This window comes from Gopherus flavomarginatus, chromosome 2 (genome assembly GCF_025201925.1).
Source record: "Gopherus flavomarginatus isolate rGopFla2 chromosome 2, rGopFla2.mat.asm, whole genome shotgun sequence".
In the NCBI taxonomy this organism is placed as follows: Eukaryota; Metazoa; Chordata; order Testudines; family Testudinidae; genus Gopherus; species Gopherus flavomarginatus.
The window spans coordinates 116,386,230-116,402,778 of record NC_066618.1 but is presented as its reverse complement, the minus strand read 5'-3'; the positions used below and the strand labels follow the sequence as shown (position 1 = coordinate 116,402,778).

The window sequence follows — 16,549 nt, the reverse complement described above, 5'->3', positions numbered from 1 at the left end:
AAGAGCGGGAGGGTCTTCTATTGCAATGTGGATTCCGCCCTGATCCCTATGCAGCTTTCCTGTGTGCAGCCATGGTCCCCCCCCCCCCCCCTTGCGGCACAGTGGCGCGGACGCGTTAGCCTGACTGGGACAAGGACCACAGTGGCTCTCCCTATAAACTTGCGCAAGCGCATTGCCCACGCTCTGGCTGAAACTTTTGAAGAGATTACAGAGGCCGATTACCGCGACATGATAGACCACATCAATAGGCTAGTCCACATCTAGGCATGCATGCAGGCAGCCATAACCCCCACCCTCCTCTCCCAAAACATTTCCATCCTAAAAATAAAATCTGCTTACCGGGAACCCACTCCTCTGCTTCTTCTTCACCAAGTTCCAGCTGCTGCGACTGGCTAGCTTCCTCCTGGCTTGAGAAGAGCTCCTGGCTGCATGCCTCCTGGGACTCCAGGGTGTCTCCCACCACCTCAATAGCCTCACTCTTGGCTTCCTCTACACCCTCCCCCTCCTCTCCCTGCTCTGAACTCTCCATCGTGGTCCTCGGATTGGCAGTGGGGTCACCCCCAAGTATCGCATCCAGCTCTTTGTAAAAACAGCAGGCCGTGGGGGCAGCGCCTGAGTGGCGGTTTCCCTCACGGGCTTTGCAGTAGGCACTCTGCAGCTCCTTTACTTTAACCGTGCACTGCACTGCATCCCATTCATGGCCCCTTTCCAGCATGGACTTTGATATCTGCCCATAGCTATCATAATTTCTACGGCTGGAGCGCAGCTGTGACTGCACAGCTTCCTCACCCCAAACACTGATGAGGTCCTGCAGCTCGCAAGTGTTCCATGCTGGGACTCGTTTGGGGCATGGAGGCATGGTCACTGATTGATTGATTGATTGATTGCACTCCACACCTGGCTGAGCAAACAGGAAGGGGATTTTTAAAATTCCCGGGGCATTTAAAGGGTGGGTTACCTGAGCTCAGGGCAGTGGAGTGTGAAAGGATGAGCAGAGTGGCTGAAACGGTATGCTGGGATACCTCCTTATACCCTGGAGGCCAATAAAAGCACTTTTGCTGGCCACACTTGATGAGCAGCGCTGCATCACCAGCGCTGGAATCGTTACACCCCAAGCAGACCAGGTGTACAGCCAGCGCTGCAGCCAGGGAGTTGCAGCGCTGGCTGTGCTTTGCAAGTGTGGACACAGAGTAAGTTGCAGCACTGTAACCCCATCACCAGCGCTGCAACTCTCAAGTGTAGCCAAGCCCTGACAATAGCAATGTTGTGTTTCTTTCCTGCCTTTCATTTGTTTTTAAGGGTATGGCTACCATTACAGCTTTACAGCACTGGGAGTTACAGCTGTCTTCATACAGCTGTGTAGGGAAAGCGCTGCAGTGTGGCCACACTGACAGCTACCAGCGCTGCAGTGTGGCCACTTTTGCAGCAGTGTTGGGAGTGGTGCATTGTGGGCAGCTATCCCAGCGTTCAAGTGGCTGCAACGTGCTTTTCAAAAGAGGGGGGTGGGGTGGAGTGTGACAGGGAGCGTGGGAGAGACAGAGAGAGTGGATTTTTGGAGCTAACACTGTTGTCAGCTCCCTGCCTTGCAAGTTCTAAGGACTGGAAGATACACAGCACCTACCTTCAATCATTTTAAAAGTTTCGACCCCTTCCCCCACCCCTCTCTTATTCACTAAATCCAAATTATGCACTCCTAAATAGCCTTCAGACCACATAAGCAGCTGCTCAACAAGGACTCCTCCCTCCCCCTCTGCCGTGTGGCTTCTCTCCTCAAGCAAACAGCTGTGAACATTCCAAAGCAATTCCCCTGCCTGCCTCCCCTCGCTCGCTCGAGCAAACAGGAGCTGTGTTTGTTTTTTAGATAAGCAGCTCCAGAGTGCCCAGAGTTCACCCACTCTTCCGGTTTGTTGTGAACAGGCATTCTGGGATACCTCCTAATACCCTGGAGGCCAATTACAGCACTTTTGGTGGCCACACTTGATGAGCCAACGCTGCAATCGTTATACCCCAAGCAGACCAGATGTACAGCCAGCGCTGCAGCCAGGGAGTTGCAGCGCTGGATGTGTCTTGCAGGTGTGGACAGTTACTAAATTGCAGCGCTGTAAACCCACCACTAGTGCTGCAACTCTCCAGTGTAGCCATGGCCCAAGTATCCTGGATTATAATCTGTTCAGGGCAGGATTGACTCTCTCTTTGTTTGATTAGTGCCCAGAGTAATGAGGCACCAATTGTGACTAGAGTCTTTAGCACTGTAATGGAATGGTAAACCATATTATATTATTCAGCCAGAAGGAGCTTTAAAGGATCTTATAGTGAACATATCTGGTGTGTATTTCTGAGCGGTAAACTCTGTAATCAATGTATATCTGATACAGAAGCTTGACCTTAGTAGCAGCCTTGCAACCTACCGTATATAAGTACATGGCAGGTATCAGAAGTTAACTAATGCCAGAAGAGAGCAAACAGAAGGTATAAAGCAACAAAGATTGCAGAAAGAGGGAATAAAGCAACAAAGGTTGCAGGATTTCATCAGTATGGCACTTTTCGATGCCTCACAGAGATTCTGCTTTGACAGGCCTTCACAATGGACAGTCTGGAAGCAGTATTTTACAAGATTTCAAATTGCTACAAAGCTCCACCAAGAAACTAGAGATATTTAGTCAGTTTCTTTAATCTGAGTGATGGGGAAGCAGGTAGAGCATATCTTAAATCCTTTGACTTTACTGAAGACAGTCACAAATTGACTGTGAGAGGGTTCTAGCGATGTCTGATGCATACTTTTTACCTCAGAGAAATGTAGTTTATGAAAGAGCATGTTTTCACCAGAGAATTCAGGAACCAAGGGAAAATGAATATTTCATAAGAGCTCTGAAACTGCAAAACTTGAACATATCAGAGACAGGCTGGTTTTTGGGTTAACAGATAAAAATCTTTCACAATATCTCCAATTGAAGATAGACTTCACTTAACCCTAGCCACAGCTACATAGATAATAAAGGACCCTGAACTACTCAAACAGCAGGACAAAAGGCAGGAACAAGGTCAAAAACCTGAAATTAGCTTAGAAGCTGTAAACAGACACTTGAGTGCTAAGAGTCATTCTTATAAAACGCCTGAGGCAAGGGAGAGAACTTCCAGGCTAAGGGGAACAAATTCCAGCCTACATATACAAAGCATGGGAAAAAATAGTATCTCAAACTGTATATGGAAACTAATTGTGGGTTTTTTCTTTCTCCTTTTTTTCTTGGGTGGGCAGGTTTCCCTATCACATTAGCGTGTTTGAAGGCAGGTAGTCAAAGCAGAAGGCTCCAAGGTTGAATGTGATATCCCTACTAATCAAAATAATGATTGACAGATCTTGTTAATTACATGGTTTTTTATTATGGAATAGAGAATGACAAGAAAAGGGTACTAAAGAGTTAACGAGTGAGTTAGTAGGAAAAGTGTGACTATAGAGAGCAGGAGAGGAAGGATGGAGAAGAGCATGGAGAGTGAATTTGTCACCAGGGACTTTGAGGGAAGTGGGATGGAGCAGATTGGAATAAACAGCTAATCAGTAGATGGAAAATAATGTGCAGAGGCCAAGTTGTAAAATACAGTATACTGGCATTATTGTGTGTGGTGGGTGAGGGACAGCAGCTCCAGTTGAGCCTCTTCCTGTATTGTTGATGCCCTGGCTATTAACAACGTAAGTGTCTCTTTGTTCCCAGGGACCAAAACCATTCCCCAGAGCTCTTGATCTACTTCTCCCAATCTCAGGTAACTGGATGTGGCTTTTTGGGGACTGGGTGAGGCTTGCCCATAGTCCTCTGCTATTCTAGGTCTTAAAAGTGTTTTTAACATATGGGAAATTCAAGCAATTCCCTGGTCATATAGAAATTGCCAGACTGGATCACAGCCAGTCCAGTATATTGTCTCTTGACAGTGGCCAATACCAGCTACTTTAGAGGAAGATATAAGATACTTTCCAGTATGCAGTTTAACATACATCTCTTCCAGGGTATGAATATTACTGTCTATTCCATGTTTGGTTGGCTCTTGTTTGCTTCACCATTGCTGTCATTATTTTAAGAAAAAGTATTAAAATTAAACTGACTCAAAAAATTAAATGGTAGATTTAAAATAACAGGTGTTAATTTTGCTCTTGTGGCAGTCCAGCCGAGGGGAATTACTTTATATCCAAAGGTTTTTACATCTGTTACCAGGTTAGTATCTAGTTTGCACCTAAGAATGACTCTTCCATAATATATTTCAACAAAAATTTAAATAAAATACAAGTCACTTGTCATGCATCTCATGTCATATCCTGCTTTTAACAAAATTAAATTAACCTTTCTCGGAATAGTTGTGTTGTGAAATATAGTGGCCCTTTAAATTGTTCTTTCTTGTAATATAAAGGAGCAATTCGTAATTGCACAATGCTCTTGCTTTCAAAAATTACACTGCACTGAAAACAGAACCAGAGGTCAGCCAATGCCTCTGACCACTCCAATCACAAGAAATTGATTGTGGAGGATATGGCCAATTTAATTTTAATTACACACAAAAAAACTAGGTTAAATGGAACATTATTAAGGTTGCAAGGTCAAGCACTCAAAAGTATGGAATGTCAGAATTAAGATTATCTTATTTGTCTGCCTTGTAAGTATTCATTTTAATAGTCTTTAATTACATTATCACACACTGTTTTTTTCACTTGAGCCCTGCCTCCTTCAGTGCACAGGGTGGACGTGATCTGGAGATAAATCAGGGTTCTTTAGTAAAGAAGGCTGTTATCTACAGAATTGCTGCCTCATTTGTGGCAGAAGTTGTAAGGTGTGTATGTATTGTGGAAATGGGGTGAGGAGAGGGGATGATGGTGGGCTTAGGCCTGACCATAGCTAAAGGCCCTCCGCCTCATCTGAGGGGAAGGACCAGTGGACACAGGCTGAATACTGGAAACAACAAATGAAAAAACAGGGATGGGAGTGAAGGTCATAGGAAAAAAATCAGGTAACCCGAAGGGGACACCGAGCAGAGATCCCCCGACAGTACTCACTGCTCCAAGGCATCTAGAGAGTCAGTGGATACTACCCACAGGAACTCTGCTCAGAGGTGGAACTGTACAAGTGAATGGAAATAGGCCCCACAGTTGTAGAGCACTGTGGGGCCTATTTCCATTCCCTTCTCCAACTTCCTCCATCTAGTATGGTGGCTGGCCCTCTTGGCCAGCGCCAGCAGGAGGTTGGTAAAGAGGTCCTGCGAGTTTGTGGGGCCACAGACGGGGTGTGCAAAGATCAGGAGGTGTGGGGGAAAATGCAGCCAGAACCTCAGTAAGAGATTCTGGAGGAGCTGGAAGAGCGACTGTAACCTGACACACTCCATATGGGTGTGCGCCAGAGTCTCCATTTTGCCACAGAAAGGACAGGTGTCAAGGGAGTTTGTGAACCGTGCCAGATACATGCCTGTGCTTATGGTTTCATTATGGAGCTGCCAGCTGATATCCCCAGTGGGCCATGGGACCAGCATGGAGTACAGACTGCCCCACTGGCATTTCTCGCCCTCCTTAGGTAGCGACAAGTCCTGCCATTTGGTGTTGGGGTGGGTCACAAGGGCAAGGAAGTGGAAGTGTGAAGCATAAGCACATGCAGATGTTTCCTGGGCATGGTTCAGAGGCAGACTGGCTGGCTGGTGTTCAGCCAACTTAGAATGCATGTCTGGGGCGGCCTCGAAGGCTTTTGGGGCAGGGGCCTGATGACGAGTTCCAGAGGGCCTGCGGTGAAAGGCAGGTGGGGAACAATCTCCTGCAGGACCTGCTCAAGGAAAGCAAGAGGCAAAGCTGCCCTCACCTCCTGGAGCACACGACAGGTGACATGGGATGGATGGCCCCATACGCTGGCTAAGTGCTATCAGATCCCTCTGATTGTAGTCCAGGAGGTCTCCAACTTTGGTACCAGCCAGGACCAACTCCAGTGCACCAAGGGGGTCTCCATCACCTGCACACATAGATGAGGGTTTTGCAGCAGGAAGTCCTCCCCCTTGGCAGTTGTTATGGACCTGGTCATGGAGTCTAGCTTCTAAGCCTGGAAGTCTGGGTAAAAGACTGGCCTCTCATAGAGGTCTCGAGGGAAACATCTCAGGTGGAGATAAAAGAGCTGCCGATCATATCAGAGCCCTTGGAGGAAGAGGTGTGCCAGCACACTAAAGATGTCTCTGCAGGGCCTGGAAGTGAAAGGCATGGACCTGGCTATGGATGCAGACCCAGCCCTATCCACCCTCCCTCTTGCAAAGTATGTAGTGAATGAGGCAGGGGATGGCAGGACGAAAAAGGGCAGTATCATGGTTAAGATAGTAGAATGCTGATTGAGAGAACTGGATTCTAACCCTGCCTGTGTCTCAGAGTTTGTATGTGATGCCAGTCAAATCACTTAAACCAAACTTTTGCAGAAGTACAGGGCACCCGCAGCTGCAACTGTGCTTTGAACTATAAGGTGCCAAGGCAACCTTAATTCTGGCATTTCATAACTTTTGAGTTTGTGACTTTGCAACCATAATAATGTTCTTTTAATGTGTGTGTGTGTGTGTGAGAGAGAGAGATTTCCTAGCTTCTTAAAAACAAACTAAAAAAGCAGAAATTCCATCAGCCAGTTGACCGTCAGCCAGTATGGTTGGACACTTTAGATCAGAAGTGGGCAAACTACAGTCTGCGTGGCCACATCCGGCCTGCGGGACCCTCCTACCCAGCCCCTGAGCTCCTGGACCGGGAGGCTAGCCCCTGGCCCCTCCCCCGCTGTTCCTCCTCCCCTGCAGGCTCAGCTCACTGCACTGCCGGCACAATGCCTGACCCGGTGCTCCGTGCTGCGTGGTGGCGTGGCTGGCTCCAGCCATGCTGCCAGCCACCGGTGCTCCAGGCGGCGTGGTAAGGGGGCAGGCAGCAGGGGGGTTTGGATAGAGGGCAGGGGAGTTTGGGGTGGTGGTCAGAGGGTGGGGGTGTGGATGGGGTCAGGGTGGTCAGAGGGCAGGGAACAGGGGGATTGAATGGGTGCACGGGTCCTGAGGGGCAGTCAGGAAGGAGGGGCGTTGGATGAGGCGGCAGGGGTTCCAGGGGCGGTCAGAGAGAAGGTGTGGGTGGATGGGGCGGGGTCCAGGGGGGAGAGGGGGCATTCAGGAATGAGAGGACAGGTAGGATGGGGTAGCAGGGGGCAGTCAGGGTACAGGGAGTGTGGGGGGGTAGGTGGGGCAGGGGTCCTGCAGGGGGGTGGACATCAGGAAACGGGGGGGTTGGATGGGGCAGGAGTCCTAGAGGGGGCGTCAGGGGGCAAGAAGCAGAGGGGGGGGGTAAGGGGCGGGGGCTGGGCCACGCCTGGCTGTTTGGGCAGGCACGGCCTCCCCTAACCGGCCTTCCATACAATTCCAAAACCCTGTGTGGCCCTCAGGCCAAAAAGTTTGCCAGCCTCTGCTTTAGATCCACCACCCAGATCCACCACTTGAGCTAAAGAAGTAACTGAAAACAGTAGTAGTTTGTTATCCTCTATGTGAACCAGCACTAGAGGGGGATGAGACACTTTGCCAGTGGGTTTCACAGATATTTGCTGATAGTAGAGTGCGAGTGAGACTCAGAAATCTTATGTTCCATTCCAGGCTATGGAGGGAAGCATGTCTAGTGGGCACAAACTCTTCTGCCCATTCCCCTGCAAACTTGATCACTTCTGTCCCATTCCCTGTGACACTTCCTGGGGATACCCAAGGTTGTGCAGCACCCTGCTACCAGCTGCAATTAGCACAAGGAAGCTTTGTCTGTACCTGCTGTGGGACAGTTCTCCAATACCACCAGCCTCTGACAACAGAAGCACTGCCTTCCAGGCCTCCAGAGGCCCCACTCTGTCTTTACAGGTTAACAGTAGGCACTTTCCAACCCTCAGGTCCTCTGAGCATATAGAGTACCCAGCCCCCGATCCACTGGACATGCAGAGAATTCTCAGATCCTCTGCTCCCAAAGGAACAGTTCATCGCAGCTTACCAGTTACACCTTAGATCGCCACTCCGCTTACCGCACAGCATTTAGATATGTTTATAGTTACAAACAAGACGTTTATTTAACAAAGAACAGAGATTCAAGAAGAAGCAAGTGAAATTAATGGAAACAAATGGTTACATATAAAATAAAATCATAATATGCTTCCTAGACCCTAAATTTAACTAACAACAAGTTCTCTCAAAGATTAGCTCACCCAAAGTTTCTCTCCCAGCTTCAAACAGCCAGACTAGCTGTAATCTTCCATTCATAAAAAACAAGCATGCTGGAAGCTTGTGCCCTTGGTGAAGGATGCAGAGAGTGCCTCTTTCTCTGTTACAGTCCAAAAATTCATTGGTTTATTTCTTCCTGTAAACATCATCTTTTTGAAGATATACAATCTCTTCATTAGCATTTGGCTCAGACTATAAATTGGCATCCATTGTGAAGTATACAATATTCAACCTACATATAGCCAGAAAGGTAGATAAACAAGTTATTTTCAGGCAGGAGACACTTATCACCTTCCAGTGACCGGCCCCATTCTGACATTAAGAACATAATTTTCAGTATATAAATGTAACTCCTTACATATTATCCACACATACATTTAACAGTGAGGGCCAGAATGACCCAGACCTTCAGCAGAGATCTTACATAGTACTTTTGGGTGGACTCGTATGTAGGCACTAGATCCAGGGGATCCCTGTAACCCTTATGCATATCCCTTCCCACTTGTCCCAATCATGTGTCTTCCCCACCATAGGCTTCTTGTCTCAGGCCCATCCTCTTCACCTGGTCAGTCCCAGTCCCAGTCCCTACTTGTCCGGCTTTTCATCCCAATCCCAATCTCATTGCTCAGTCCCAGTCAGTGTTCCTCTGACTTCTCATATGAGCTCAGTCTCCTCCCCCTTCCCCCCAACATTCTGGCTCCCAGTCCCATTCTCGTTGCCCAGCTAGTTGCATCCCTAGTCTGTGCCCCCAGCTTTCAGTTACAGACAGACCCAGTGTCTTCCATGTTTTCCTCTTCCTTCTCCCCCCTGCAGTCCCCGTCCTCCAGTCCCAGTTTCTGCCATGACCCCCTCAGGTTCTTTGACCCAATCTATTCCCCTGCCCCACACATATCCCATTGGTCTGGCTCTTGTTCCCTATGTATTTGAATCAGGCAGCTTTCTTCTCCCCATTGCCTGGGCCCAGCAGAGGGGTTATTGAGAGCACAAGAGACAGGGGCTCCCTGCTCTCAGATCAGGTGCCTGGCCCTGGACCTGGCACAACAGTCCAGAGCTGCAGCTGCAGAGAAAGTCCTGATCAGCCCTGAGCTGGAGCATGCTCACTGCAGGTGGAATCTTCAGAGAATTCAGCTGCTAAAATCAAGAAGTCTACTGAGTCTGTGCGAGTCAGGATTTTTCAGAGGGTTCTAAATCGGCAAAATTTGGGTGGATTTACAAAAGACTCATCCCTGCCACAAAGGCTGTCCCCTGCCAGACTTCCAGATCCTGCTCTAAAGAGCTGACTAGATTTTTAAGAAATGGGCAAAACAATGTATCTTTTCCTCTAGCCTCATTCTCAGAAGTGGCTGAACTGGTTGAAATTTAAAAAAAAAAAATCCTTATCCTGAAGCGGACATTTGGCATGGAAAACTTCAGCCCAAATGGTTAACGTGTGGCAAAGGTATAAGCAACTGAATAAAGGGTCTTTTACAATGGGAAGTGTCAGGTAATCTTATTAATAGGTGATGCTACCCATCCTGCTTGTAAGAAATTCAAAGATATTAAACACCCTGTTTCTCTGTGACTAATTTCTAGAGAGAAATTCCATTTTAACACCAAATCAGATAGGTAAATGTTACTGTAGTTAGGTTTTTAATCCCACATATATCCTGAAATAACATTGTTCAAATAACTGACCCTTTTCCCTCAGAATTCTGTCACAAAAAAACTCAGCATTTGTCCTTGTTTTTCTCTTGTAACTTAATTCAGATAGTTATTTACATGAAGCTTGAAAAATCCATTCACTTGGGGATTAGGGAGCTTTTTTTTTTTTTTGGCAAGTGCCACCAACTTCTACAGAACTGAAGCTTCCTTTTTTTTTTTAATTATGCATCCCTTATGGATGCAAAGATAACATTCTGAACAAGAACTGAATGCAATCTGCTTTGTCTTCTCCCTGCATCTGCAGATCAACAGTTTTAGTGCTTCAGCTGCTGCTCATAATTTCACTCTGGTGCTGCTAGGGAGGGATAACAGCAGAGGCAGGCAGGAGAGCTATTCTGTAGGAAAACCCTATTCACAACAGCCATGAGACTGAGGAAATGGTGCCGAAACAGAAACTCCCTACCCTCCCAAAAGCCCGGAGATGCAGGTGAAACAAGAAAACAGAGATTGATATAAAAGACAGAGCCAAGAGGAAGGAATTCCAGACAAGCACTCTTCCTTTTCCCAGCAGCTGGGAAGTAGGGAGTTGGCTTCTTACCTGGGCTTTACCCCTGGATAATGGGGTCTGCCCCATACTTCACACTGGACTATGACTAGGTCTTTGTGTCTTTCACGGAGGTTGCAGAAGTCAGGGATTCTGTGACTTTCCACGACCTGTGCGACTTCTGCAGCGGCCAGTGTGGCTGTTCGGGGAGCCCCAAGAACAGCCACATTGCTGAAGTGGCACTGCAGCCAGACACACCAGCTGCTGCTGGAGCAGTCCGAGTGCCAGCTGCACCGGTCGATGCGGTTGTCCCCGGGGACCACCTGAGCAGTGGCCAGAGCAGACCCTAGCAGTGGTCCTGGAGGTGGCTGGAGCAGCCACTGCTCGGTGGCCCCTGGCAGTGGTCCCAGGGTGGCCATAGAAGTGGCAGGGGGTGTGGTTGGAGCAGCTATAACTCGACAGCCTCCAGCAGCTCATGCCACTGGTGCCAGGGCACCCTCCTTGAGCAGCAGGTCCTCTGAGGCACCCCCACCCAGCAGCAGCCCTCCAGCCCCTCCCCAGCAGAGCCCCCCCAGGGATATTTATGGTATGTCATGGACAGGTCACTAAAAATACCCGTGACTAAATCGTAGCCTTAACTATGACTATCAGGTTTAGTCCTCTGGCTGTTAGGTGCCTGGTAAAAGTTAATGTGAGGGAGTGACAGAAAGTATATATAAAGGTGTGTGCTCACACACGCACATAGATAGGTTTAAGAAGCTTATGGGATAAAGTAGAAAAGAGGTATACAACGTAGTGTATAAATTATCTTCTGATTTTTCGATCCTGATGCATCACTTAGCGTTTGTCCAGCTTCAAATCCACAAGGCATTGCTTAGATCTAATTTCCTAGTATTTGAATTTTTTTTAAAGATAACTACCATTTAAGGTATGAACAATTTGAGAATCATCAGTAAATGTTGCGACTCTACAAGGACAGTTGTACTTTAGGTCACTAGTAAACAAATTGACAAGCAAAGGTCCTAGTTTTAACCCAGGAGGTGTTTCACCTAGTCACTTCTCTCCACTGCAGCCTACTCCCATTCACAGTGAATTTATGATTATAGCCATTTAACCAATTTGCTGTCCAGTATATTTTGGAGTGATGATAGTTGCTAAGGCCTTGACTGTATTTCTATTGTATGCCAAAATTTAGCTATTGTCCCTAACATCCAGAAAGGTCATTTTGGCCTAAAACTGGTCAGATCTGGGACCAAGCTAGACAGTTTTGACTAAATTTGAAATTAATTGGAAAAAAAGATTCCTTAATTTGATAGACTTTTTTAACACGTATTTTTTGCTACTTTTTAGCAAATAATTGGCAAAGAAGGAGAGAAATAGAATTTATTTTACTGGATTCCCTAGTTGATACAGCAACTCAATTTTGTGGATTAAAGTCAAATTCCATTTTTTTTTATGCTGAGCATGTTGCTGGGATTTGCAAGTAAATAACTGCTGAAGACATAACTTTTCTTTTAAAATAAAAAAGTAAATCTTGAGCACTCTTCCTTGCAGAGATAGATCTAAACAAAAAGATTTTCCTAATGAAGTTAGTTGTGGAGAGGGTTCCTCTCCTTCTATAGATCTTTAGAAGCCCATAGAGAGGAAATGCCCATCCTGATTTTCTTCCAGGCCCCTGTTTTAACTGATCTTCACCCCCTGTCCTCCTGAAGTTGATGGGCAGGGAGTTCTGTTCTGCAGACCTTAGATCCATGAGGGTGGAGGGTTGGAGAAAGCAGCAAGTATGAAAGAGAAGAGATTAGGGGGCATGTTCCTCCTTCCTGAGGATTTACTGAGGTTTGCAAGAGACGAGACCTCTAAGAGAGCCAGAGATACCCTAAAACTTCCTGAGCCTTTGCTGACTTTTAGTCCCTATTTTGGGACAGGCTAAGGAGCCTATGTAAGCTCATCTGAGCCTTTTAAAATTTTGGGTGAGGCTTGATATGTCTCCTCAGCATTGCAGGGGTGGGACTTGGGTAAATCTCAATGGACCTTATATGGATGAGGTTTTCAGTTTTTCACAGGCGCTGAATATGCTGCTCAGGTTCACGGGGAAGGAGTGTATCTTGGGAGAGTAAAGAAGGGAGTTTTAATTTCCTCTTCTGGGTGGAGCAGTCAGGGGAAGTGGGGAAGGAGGAGATTGCTCTCCAGGCATGAGGGCTGGGGAGCAGTAAAAGGAGTAAATAGGTTCTTTGTTTTACTGATTTCCCCAAGCCTCCTGTCATCATTTCCTCCCCTTTTTGTGGCCCTTATGAGACCCAACAGGTTTCTGGACATTACCAAACCTGCTGAAAAGGAGCTATATTCCTGTGCTCTTCCTAACATCTGAAGAACAGTAGCCATGATCCTAAAGACCATTGAGGTTCTGATGGGTCTGACTCCCTTTTTGTAGACCTTAGGAAATCTGAACCATCAAGGCTCTCTTCTGGGGGATGGTGGCTGGGAACAATATTTAGCTGGAGACGTTTGGCCTGTAGAACAAAGGCACATTCCTTGCCTCCTCTTACTTCCCCTCCTGTGGAGTTCCTCCTGTTAGCAGGAGCAGGACTCCTCACTTGCACAGCCTATGGTCATTTTAAAAAAAATGGAGAAAATTCCTATACAAAACTTCATGAAGGTAAGGCTGTAGACAGGTATTAGATTCATTCAGCCTCATGTTTTCTAATTAAGGGTAAACTTAATTGTGGGTTGTCTTTGTTTCAGGTAATGAAAAACATACTGTTCAGATAGCTTCTCATCAGGAAGACAGTGAGCCAACACTACAGGACATGGCTCTGCTTATTGAACAAGTCACTGGGGTTCCAGTTCCTTTTCAAAAACTGATATGCAAAGGTAGCTAATATTTAAAAATGTTTGTCGAAGGTATCCTAGATTTAACATTAAATACCAATTCTATTTCAGCTGGGGATTAGTTTACCTGTCTCTTCAATATTCATTATATTTATTAATCATATAACTTTAAATTCTCTTGTCAGTCCTTACTATTTTGACAAATGGATGGATGAGATGGGATGGAAGCATAATTAATTATAAGACTTCTGGATTTTATTTGAGTAGGTTTTTACCAGGAAATCAGGGTTAAAGTCAGTTTCATACTTACTGGTTTAAAATGAAACCTGAGAGTTGTTCCTGCTGCTTTCAGTCTCTTTACCAAGTCTATCAGCTGTGAGCTTCATGGGAAGGGGTGGCTACATGCATCATCCAAAATACTGAAAAATAACCACTGGCAAAAAATGAAAGGCTTAATGAATATCTATTTTGTAAATTTGATAGTGTAAATGGAAATCCCTGTAAAACAATATAAATATTTTCTCTACTTCATTTGCTATCATATTTTTAATCTAATTCAGCTTGAAGTGTACACAATTTGACTCAGTTCCTTTAAAAAAAACAAGCTAAAATGTTGGAAATTTTTATTCAAAATGAATAGTTTATTTCAAAAGCACTTACTGCACAGTATTAAGTACTCATTTATGAAACAACAAAGCATTTTGGATTTCATATCCTAAAGCTAAGTTAGAAGCACTTCTTCTTGTTTTTAAGATGGCTTGTAATTAATAAAAGAATAATTTTCCTTTTTCCCTAGGAAAGTCCCTGAAGGAAATGGAACAGCCATTATCAGTACTCGGAGTTAAAAATGGTTGTAAAGTCATGCTGATTGGGAAAAGGGTATATGTCACCTCGTGAAGTCTCTTCCTTTGTTATCCTTATATCTGTTGATACTGCTGTTCAAGAGCTTAATCACTGCTTATGCTGAATCTGCTCAAAATGAGTGTCAGTGTAATGAAAGTGAAACAAGTATACTGTGTCCTTACCTATTTAAGTGTGCACTCTGTGTATGCATCTGGCTGTACACACAGGTCTTCATTCTCTTGTCCTACAATTAATAACTCTATGCACCCTGTTCATTTTTTGAAGGTGCGTCATATGTAGGGCCCTACCAAATGCACAGTCCATTTTGGTCACTTTCATGGTCATAGGATTTAAAAAATAGTAAATTTCATGATTTCAGCTATTTAAATCTGAAATTTCATGGTGGGGTAATTGTAGGGGTGCTGGCCCAAAAAGGAGTTGTGCGGCAGTGGCAACATTTTTTGAGGGGGGGAGGGAGGGGGGGATTGTTGCAGTACTGCTACCGTTACTTCTGTGCTGCTGCCTGCAGAGCTGGCCCCTCAGTCAGCACCTGCCATTCTTCAGCCTCCCAGCTTTGAAGGCAGCAGCGCAGAAGTAAAGACGGCATGGTATGGTATTACCACTCTTACTTCTACGTTGCTGGTGGTAGGGCACTGCCTTCAGAGTTTGGCATCCAGCCAACAGCCACCACTCTCCAGCCACCCAGCTCTGAAGGCAGTGCAGAAGTAAGGGTGGCAATACTGTGGCCCCCCTAAAATTACCTTGCGACGCCCCTGCAACTGCCTTTTGAGTCAGGACCCCCAGTTTGAGAAATGTTGGTTTCCTCTGTGCAATCTGTATAGTATAGGGTAAAAGCACGCACAAGGCCAGATTTCATGTGGGAAAACCAGATTTCACTGTACGTGATGCATTTTTCATGGCCTTGAATTTGGTAGGGCCCTACTCATATGGTGAGTCCCTGCCTAATTTGTCATCCTACCAACATTCCTGAATCTCTTCTGCATTTCTGCTCTTTTCTGCCCTTATTGTTCAGGGACGTTGTGTAAAAAACTAGCTGTCGGTATTGATTCCGCTGTCAACCATTTACAGTGAATAGGGATATGATTATGTCACAGTGGTCACCTGTGTCATGGAACCCATGAATTTTTCCATTTATATGGTCCCTGCTGCTGCACTTTAACAGCTTGTTAGTTTGCTTTGGTTAGCAGTTTCTCATTGACCATTTGTTAATTTGCTGTAATCTAGCCATGTTTCTAAGAGGACAAGAGCAAAGCGATCTAATGAACTGGTCATGCATGGCTGCACGGTTCACATGGATACCATGACCACAGCGTGAATTATCTATTTTTTACCCTGTCTGTGCTGTGAATTATGCATCAATTTACCTTGACAAAATCAGATCCCTAACAATGAAGTGGCAGCTGGCTTTGCTGATGTCACCAGCAGCGGGCAGGAAAATTGTTTACAGTAAGGAAGTTAAGCTTTATCATGAGGCAATAATATTAATAAAAACTGTAAATTATTTGGTTCTTGGTTGGTCTTTCCCTTCAAATTAGTCTCTTACTGTTTTTATATGCAATATATCCATTGCAACAGTGAGTACATTCATAATTGAGCATTATAAACTGAGAGAGCTTATTTGATTGAATACTGAAAGTTGGCAAGTTGATGATGCTGAACGTATGACAATAGAGATGATGAAAGCATTAGTTTTTATGTTAAATGTTATCCCATTATCATTTAACTCAGATAAGTTTGTGACCTGACTGGTTTCAAGGTAAATGTTTTATTTTGTCATTTTTTGAAAACTACACAGAATAGTCCAGAGGAAGAGGCAGAATTAAAGAAATTAAAAGATTTTGAGAAGTCAGTGGAACAAATTGCTAACAAATTGGAGGAAATTAATAAAGAGTTCACAGGCATCCAAAAGGTAAATGATTTTCTTGTCCTTACACCTCATATATTTGTACAGTGTACTCTCCTTACTTCAGAAACAACTACCATGTAATGTGGTTTGTCTTTCTAGTGATGATTTGGTTTTTCACCTGTTAGCTCCACAGGTGACCTACAGAAGTTTTTCTAAAAGTTAAACTTATTTCTGTGTTTCCAAAAGAGGGGAAAATATGTAGCAATTGGAAAAAGTAATTAGTACCGTATTTTAAACAAATTATGTCCTTTAGATCCAGAGATATACGAGCAATAATAATACTTAGCTCTTCTGTGATGTTATCCGTTCAAAGCAGTTTTTCTGATTCCTTTGCCACTGAGTGATATCACAAGTACTGTGAAGAGACGGAATGAAAATATAGCTGCAGAAATGATTGATTCTTTCTGACACCTGTTTAAGCTGCTTGTGATGTCATTCACTGGCACACAAACCAGGAAGTCTGCCGTTCAGATTTTTCAGGATTTTAAGGAAAGTGGTTATTAAATGGTCTTAATTTTTATTGAAATTAATTACAATTT

At 45.1% G+C, this 16,549-nt stretch overlaps 1 protein-coding gene across 3 annotated transcripts in view; it reads left to right on the top strand.

Moving 5' to 3' along the window:
• BAG1 (BAG cochaperone 1) overlaps window positions 1–16,549 on the top strand; it is a 37,974-nt gene that overhangs the window by 4,627 nt on the left and 16,798 nt on the right. Inside the window, exons 2-5 of one of the 3 annotated variants that reach the window (XM_050937821.1) lie at window positions 3,711–3,759; window positions 13,154–13,282; window positions 14,037–14,119; window positions 15,900–16,013. In XM_050937821.1, the coding sequence (XP_050793778.1) occupies window positions 13,219–13,282; window positions 14,037–14,119; window positions 15,900–16,013 (261 nt within the window). In that variant the 5' untranslated portion in view covers window positions 3,711–3,759; window positions 13,154–13,218. Of the gene's footprint in view, window positions 1–3,710; window positions 3,760–8,516; window positions 9,665–13,153; window positions 13,283–14,036; window positions 14,120–15,899; window positions 16,014–16,549 lie in introns of those variants that run through there. The other 2 variants (XM_050937822.1, XM_050937820.1) reach the window with 2 other exon arrangements.